The sequence below is a fragment of the Dipteris shenzhenensis genome, chromosome 5, assembly GCF_047967505.1.
Source record: "Dipteris shenzhenensis isolate YYH24624 ecotype China chromosome 5, Dip_SZ_1.0, whole genome shotgun sequence".
NCBI classification, from domain to species: domain Eukaryota; kingdom Viridiplantae; phylum Streptophyta; class Polypodiopsida; order Gleicheniales; family Dipteridaceae; genus Dipteris; species Dipteris shenzhenensis.
This window is the reverse complement of record NC_141600.1, coordinates 48593219-48600648: the sequence shown is the minus strand read 5'-3', so window position 1 is coordinate 48600648 and position 7430 is coordinate 48593219. Positions and strand designations below refer to the sequence as shown.

General features: G+C 39.6%; 1 protein-coding gene across 3 annotated transcripts in view; it reads right to left on the bottom strand.

Moving 5' to 3' along the window:
• Positions 1-3694: 3694 nt before the first annotated feature.
• The window catches only part of LOC147902124 (uncharacterized), a 90344-nt gene continuing 86608 nt past the window's right edge, over positions 3695-7430 (bottom strand). Inside the window, exons 6-11 of one of the 3 annotated variants that reach the window (XM_087374803.1) lie at positions 6002-6130; positions 5764-5842; positions 5586-5633; positions 4917-5024; positions 4677-4787; positions 3695-4546 (exon numbers count right to left, since the gene is read on the bottom strand). In XM_087374803.1, coding sequence (XP_087230929.1) covers positions 4735-4787; positions 4917-5024; positions 5586-5633; positions 5764-5842; positions 6002-6130 — 417 coding nt within the window. In that variant the 3' untranslated portion in view covers positions 3695-4546; positions 4677-4734. Of the gene's footprint in view, positions 4547-4676; positions 4788-4916; positions 5025-5263; positions 5634-5763; positions 5843-6001; positions 6131-7430 lie in introns of those variants that run through there. The other 2 variants (XM_087374801.1, XM_087374802.1) reach the window with 2 other exon arrangements.

Here is a 7430-nt window from a genome sequence, read left to right as displayed (position 1 = left end):
GTTGTGATGAGGGTGCTACATGATCCTTTGGTAGACGAAGTTGTGATGAGAATCAAACTCAAATTCAACGGGAGATCCTCACTACTGGGATACCTATGAGCTACTCGCCTGTGACTTTGTCTTTCATACAAGCCATTTAAGGATGGAATTCAATGGGTTGGTTGGAATGTTTCGACGAGAGGATGTATGTGTTGAAGTAAAGGTCATGTGCGGAGATGTGTTCCCTTTATATTGAAGACCCACAGGAAATGCTTGCTCCATGCGTAAGTTATTTACTGTCTTTCAGATTGCTTTGATATGGCTTTCAATCCTTGAATTGCTTCTTGCAATTCGCTGCCTGCCTTTGAGGTTGCTTCATTTTGTCTTTGCAGTGCTGTCTTTCAAATTGCTTTGATCGATAGTCCTGTCAAGGAGACTGTTGGGCTGTGGAGGGGATTCATATCAATCACACTCCCTTCCATCCCATCTTGCTCCTATCAATGATGGTAGTTGCCTTCTCCCAGCTATGGCTCTTTTGGGTATCTAGAGAGGTCTTTCTTTGAGCACTCCAATTTGGAATTGTTTCTATCTTGCCATCAGACCAACTTATGTTTTGGACTACGCTCCTCCTAAGCTAGTTCACTCACTCATCTTAAAAGTTATTCAATGCAACTTCGTCTACCCACAATCATCCTGAATAATCACATCTCACATGCACTTTTTTACCACATACTTAGTGCAAACTGGGATTTACTAAAGGTTATATTTTGTGGGGGTTGCAGGTAATCCTAAACCAATAAAGATGCATTTTGTTGCTAGTGCCTACCTCCTCTGGCCAGTGTCTACCTCCTCTAGCCTTAACTGGTGTTTCAGCTAACCCAATCATGATTGCATGATGTTCCAACCACTGAGCTGGTTTAGAGTCCAAGCCAGCCTGGCTCTGGTATTTGAGCTGAACTAGCCACAGGGTCACATGATATTCCAACCACCGGGTTGGTTTAGGACAACAATCACATAACTGGTGTTTAAGTTGACCCAACCATGATTGCATGATGTTCCAACAACAGAGTTGGTTTAGGACAATCACATGAAGTCCAAGTCAGCCTGGTTCTGGTGTTTGAGCTGAACCAACCACATGGTTGCATGATATTTCGACCACCATAGTAGTTTAGGACAATCACATTAAGTCCAAGCCAACCTAGTAAACTATCCCAAAGCTCAATCACAAACAACCACCGGGCGGGTTTAGGCAACCACTGATCTGCATTGTATCAAGAAATGAAATAAGTAAGCTATCCCAAAGCTCAATCACAAAGCAACCACCGGGATGGTTTAGGCAACCACTAACTGCGTTGTATCAAGCATGTGTATGATGTGCTCATCAAACATCTTGTATCCCGTCTGCTTTCTACAGATGTCCTTGTTATTTGAAGAAACTCTCGAGAGATGCACGAAGAGTGGAAGCAATGCCTGATCATCCCAATCTGAGTAGTCTCTATGGGCTTCAACTGAACCCAAGGAAAGAAGAGACAGCCTAAGTGCAGAAGTCATTGGACATGTTTAATCGTCTAGTCGCTTACAACCCAAGATTACTAGATAACTTCTTCCACTGTCTTTAATATCCACCATAGAGAAATTCAGAGAGATAGGGATACCATTCATAGTAATGGAAGATCTTCAATCACCTCAAGAGTATGGACAACTTTTGGCAATTTGCTACTTTAATGTAGATGGCCAATTTCCTTGTACAAGAGAGATTCAACCTTTTCATTATGTGCAGCACCATTGTGTTGCAAGCAACTCCACCAACAACACAAGCAGCTCCACCATCAATGCAAAGCAACTTTCATCCTATAATTGTTAATGATAATATCCACAGTGTGTGGATGCCTATCAATGTCCTTAGAAATAAAATAGATCTCACATATCTTCCCTTTTTATCTTGACTTATGAATCACAACAACTTGTGGATCAAATACCATGAGTTGGGTGTAAGAGTGGTATTCAAAGGGTGGGCTGGCGAGCAAGTTCAAGGAGATTTTTTCCTCTATTTGGAGCCTCTTGCTTCCAGAATTGTTGGTGGCTCAATGAAGCCTCTTAAGTTGGATCCACTTCTAGTTGGTGGAAAATTTCCCTTCTCTTTTCGAAGATCAAGGACTTCCACATCTGAACCTTTAGAATTTTATATTCCCAAAAGATTCACCTGTGGAACGTTAGGACACTACAAAAATGACCTTTTCTTTGGCATCCACGACAAACCACATTTGGCTCAGTCACATGGAAGACAGGCCATTTGATTCTTCATCCTTACTATCTCTATCCAAAGTTATTCGAGAGCCATTGCAATGTCCTTGACTGAAGCTTCTTCAACTGATGGAGCATATAGTTTAGGAGCGGTACACAAGAGGGAAACTTGTTGGGAAAGATGGAGGAAACTGTTGATAAGGCTCCCTAGGCACTTAAAGAGGTTGCACGGCCCTTACATGAGAAATAGGTACTCAATGAGGTGGTGGTAGTCATGCGGTCGGGTCAGCTTGCACCTTGTCGAACTTTCGATATCCACCTGAAAGTGTAAAGGAATTATAATGCGGTAGTTGATGCATTGAGTCAAATGCCTTTGGTAAATGAGCTCAATTTCATTCAGTTCCATGACGAGTCTCTCGAATCTATGAAGATAAATGATACTCTTAACTCAAAAGTTTACAAAGGTGTTAATAAAAGGGGTCCTATGAAGATAGAGGAAAACTGTTGATAAGGCTCCTTAGGCACTTAAAGAGGTTGCAAGGCCCTTACATGAGAAATAGGTACTCAATGAGGTGGTGGTAGTCATGCAACCGGGTCAGCTTGCACGTGGTCGAACTTTGGATATCCACCTGGTATTGTAAAGGAAGTATAACGCAGTAGTCGATACATTGAGTCAGATGCCTTTGGTAAATGAGCTCAATTCCATAATGAGTTTCTCAAATCTATGAAAATAAATGATAATCCTTACTCAAAAGTTTATAAAGGTGTTAATAAAGGGGGTCCTATGAAGATTGCATAATTAGGTGATACTCTACTAGGAGAGGAGATTCTTATAGAGTTGATTGAATCAAGTGCTTCCACATATTGAATTCTTGATGCTGTACCTACCATTCAGTTATTCAAGACTGTTTAGTAAAGTGGAAACTTGTTGGGGAAGATGGAGGCACTTAAAAGGGTGCACGGCCCTTGCATGAGAAATAGGTACTCAATGAGGTGGTGGTAGTCATGCAGCCGGGTCAGCTTGCACCTTGTCGAACTTTTGATATCCACCTGATATTGTAAAGTATAGTCGATACATTGAGTCAGATGTCTTTGGTAAATGAGCTCAATTTTATTCAGTTCCATACTGAGTTTTTCAAATCTATGAAGATATATGATAATCTTTACTCAAAAGTTTATAAAAGTGTTAATAAAAGAGTGAAGCCATTCAACAAGAAGCTAAAATAGCATGAAGATTGCATCCATTGATGATTAAAGAACTGGCTACCTCAAGGTGATAATCTAGTACGAAAGGAGAATCTTATCTAGAAGATTGAATCAAGTGCTTCCACATATGAGCTGAAAAGAATTCTTGACGCCGTACATACCATTCAGTTATTCAAGACTGTTTAGTAAAGTGGAAGGATGATTCAAAAGAGAATGCTGCCTGGAAAAGTGTAAGCAAACTCATATTCTCCCCGATGACATCAACTCTTCTTAAGGGGAGGAAATGTCTCATCCATAATATTGTGACATGACATTACCCCAAGACCGGAGGGGGGGGGGGGGGGGGAAGTATCTTGGGTTCGGAATTAGCAGGCTAGACCATGTCATGAATCAGTTAAGCCTACGTGGCCTAAAGGATCTGGAACTGCGGAAACATAACAGTTAGTATAGTTAGTACTAACTAGGTGTCCTATGCGCACTATGGGTCTTAAATGTAGGAGGATATATTTGGTAAGCGCCACTTGGCTTAGGGGTGGCAGATGGTGTACCCCGAGACTCCTGGCAGTGTCTCTCTGAGTAAACTGCCAAGGCAGACATCAGTCGCTTTCATAGTCATTTGTCCTATACTTCTTGTCATTGTTGAAAACCATCACTGTTCAATCGTTGTTTTTGCCAAATCTGTACTTCCATAGAAGCGCAAGCACACATAATGTGCACTCTTATTCTTATTTACATGGCTTGTAACCTTAAACTCAAGACACAGTGCATGAGACCACATGCTACGCACCACATAGTCATATCCTTTACAAACATATAGGAGAAACTGTTTTCACTGTACAGTTCCGCCATGTATGCGTTGCAAAAATGGAATTCTATAGATTTCAGGCAAACGTGTCACAACTGGACCTTCAAAATCACCTTCTTATTTTATCCAGCCCTTCAACAATGCATTTATCTTTTCCAGCTGTTTCAGATATCAATTTTGCATTTGGCTATTTTGGTGGCTGGAAGGATGACTTGACCTTGCATACTAGATGCAAAGGGGACACTCAAACGATTGTATCAGCACCGTTTTTTGCTCTTGATTTCTTCAGGTCAAATCATCATATAAAGCTCACTGTTTATGACAACAAAGCCTCACATTAGTTTTCAGAATTGAAATACACAAGTAGCAGATTTTCCATTGTCGCAATATTAAAGTGTCAATTTTAAAACTGCAAGATCATCAAAGTTCTTTCCAATTTTACCTCAGAATTTTCACATTCTGGAGGTACATGGCACTGTCATGAGACCTTTTCTGAGTTTTCAAAACAGTGAATCCATCATTCCCAGCACATGGTCGTAATATTCAGCACCATCTGGTAATGAACAGAGGTCACAGTTTTAAAGCAAATAAGGCATGAAACAAAGTCCCCCCTCCCCTCCTTTCTTTTGGAAGCAAAGTTATGCTTATGTTCTCATCGATACCCAAGTACAAGATAACTTACACATAAGAAGATGGTTTAAGAGGTGAAAAAGCTGATAAATCTTTTTACGATCTTCAAATCCAGGTGCCCGTGGTAATCTATGATGATACGAGTCATAGAAGGCATCAGCTGCAGACAATCAAGTGCAGTGTAGATACTTAACTGTCATGAATCTGAATAACCGACGCTTTGGTTATGAAAGAGAACAGCATCAACAGCGTTTATTTTGCATCATATCACTATTTCTTCATTTATAGCTGGAACAAAATAAGAACAATAGGAACCCTTGGAATTTTGACATATCACGATTTCCCAGAGCAGGAACATTCCCAGAACAGCACATAATCTTACATATCACCATATCTTACCTGCTGGGGCAGGAATTTGGATGGAAGAGAGGAGCCAGGGAGGGCAGCATAGGGCAGGAGTGCAAGTAACTCAGAAGGGGAATAAGAATTGTGACAGTTCAAAGAGCTATACACTAGAATGGCTAAAACAGAGTGCAAGTAAACAAGAGTTGTGACAGTTGAAAGAGCTATACACTAGAATGGCTAAAACGATAAACTAGGCACCAAAACTAATTTCAGCATCTTGGCAATACCTTTTACTTGTTAGCTATGGCTCATTTTCATCATCTGGAACTCATGAATATGATCAGCTTTCCACTTGTTGAGTAAGAAAAAAACTTACAGAAACCTGGAAAACCTGGGACCGGAGCCCACCCTTGGAAGGCCAGATCTGTACAACAATCGAATAAGGTTACTCATTTGCAGGACATTAAGAGATCTTAAGAAACAATAGTGGATTATCTGTAAAGCATAATAAATTCAGTTAACAGGGAGGAAATTTTTGGAAGTTTTTGCAATACCGAATTCGGCATCTCCAATAAAAGTTGCAGGATCAAATATGGCGACCTCTCCAGTTGAAATCAGACCAGTATTTCCCATCTGAACAAAATAAACCCTATGTTTAAAACACTAGCCAAATTTTACCACATATGAACACAGGCATACAGTCCACCAACTCCCCAGAAAGAATTATCCAGAAATGTTGTTACATTTGACATGACTTAGGTGTCACTACAAAAGTACTAAAACAGAAATTACCCAAAGATCCCCATGAAGAATGCTTGGCTTACAGTCATGTGCATCCAAAACATCTGTCACTGTTTTCAACAATTTATTTTCCTTCGACTGTATTTCGACAGCTTGATCTCCAAGAGCTGCATAAACCCTCTAAAGATAGCATGTCAGGCCCATGTTTTATGCAACCATAAGAATGCTCTCATAAAATTCAGCTGAACCAACTTATTGAATAAATTCAGCAATCGAGTTTTTGTGATGGCTAACATATTATATGAAAACATAAGCAGTAGGAAAATAGTCTACTTTTCATCCAGTCTCCTTGCAGAAGTTGGCTTATAATACAAATTAGACATCCAAAAACCAAATGCAAGATGTGACTACCTTTAGAACACCAAAGAACTACAGGTACCCAAAGGAATGTGTACACCATAAAGGGTTGGATATAAAAATAATAATCATGCCTGTTTTTTGTCATTTGATGAGAATCCACCTACCACCCAAGATGGTTAACCCTCTAATGTCTTCACCTCTCTTATACAAGCATTACACTCTAGGGCTACCTTTTCTTACATCATGCTTAGTCTTCTCCATATATGATTACCGTAAGCTTCCATTCACTAATGTCTTATGGTATTGAATAGACCTTCGTTATTCTTTCCTATGTATGACCTCAAATCTTTTCCTACAATTTTTTCTTGCTCATGAATAATGTCACCTACTGTTTCCTTGCTTAGAGATGCTATCACCTTGCTCAGACTTAATCATAAAGACAATGTAAGAGGCAAATATCACTAATTTTACACATTGTAAGGACTACAAATGTTCACAGCAATCTAAGATTGGGATTTGAACCCATGCCCCATCCTTTAAAATGTTAGGTCCCACGACATAACCACTCTAGGAAAATGTCCATGTTGCACGTTGGAAGATTTTGAAACTTTTATAATATACAATACCTCTACAATACCCTTATTTATATTAACATTTGGTCCTTAGTTTACTTCCTTACATATATATAAATATGTAAATAATGGAATTAATAAAAATCCATCTATTGAACTCATGTGATAGGGTTACACATGATGAGTGACCCCCCCGAGAGTAGGCTAGTGAAATATATTATTGTTTAACCACACTGGTTTAGGACAATCACATAACTGGTGTTTGACCTAAACTAGCACGGTGATATATTGCATGATGCTCCAACCATTGGGCTAGTTCAAGACGATTAATCACATTAAGCCTAGTCTAGCCCAGCTTAGAAATTAAGTTCAATTAAATTATTTAAAAACTCATTCAGAGATAACCATCGGGCTAGTTTAGGCAAACACCAACTTGTGTTATATTAAGCATGTGTACGATGTGCTTAGGCCACTACTTACATCTCGTCTAATTTTTGTAGATGTCCCTCTTATTTGGAATTCTTGTGCCATCGAACATTGTCATTTGA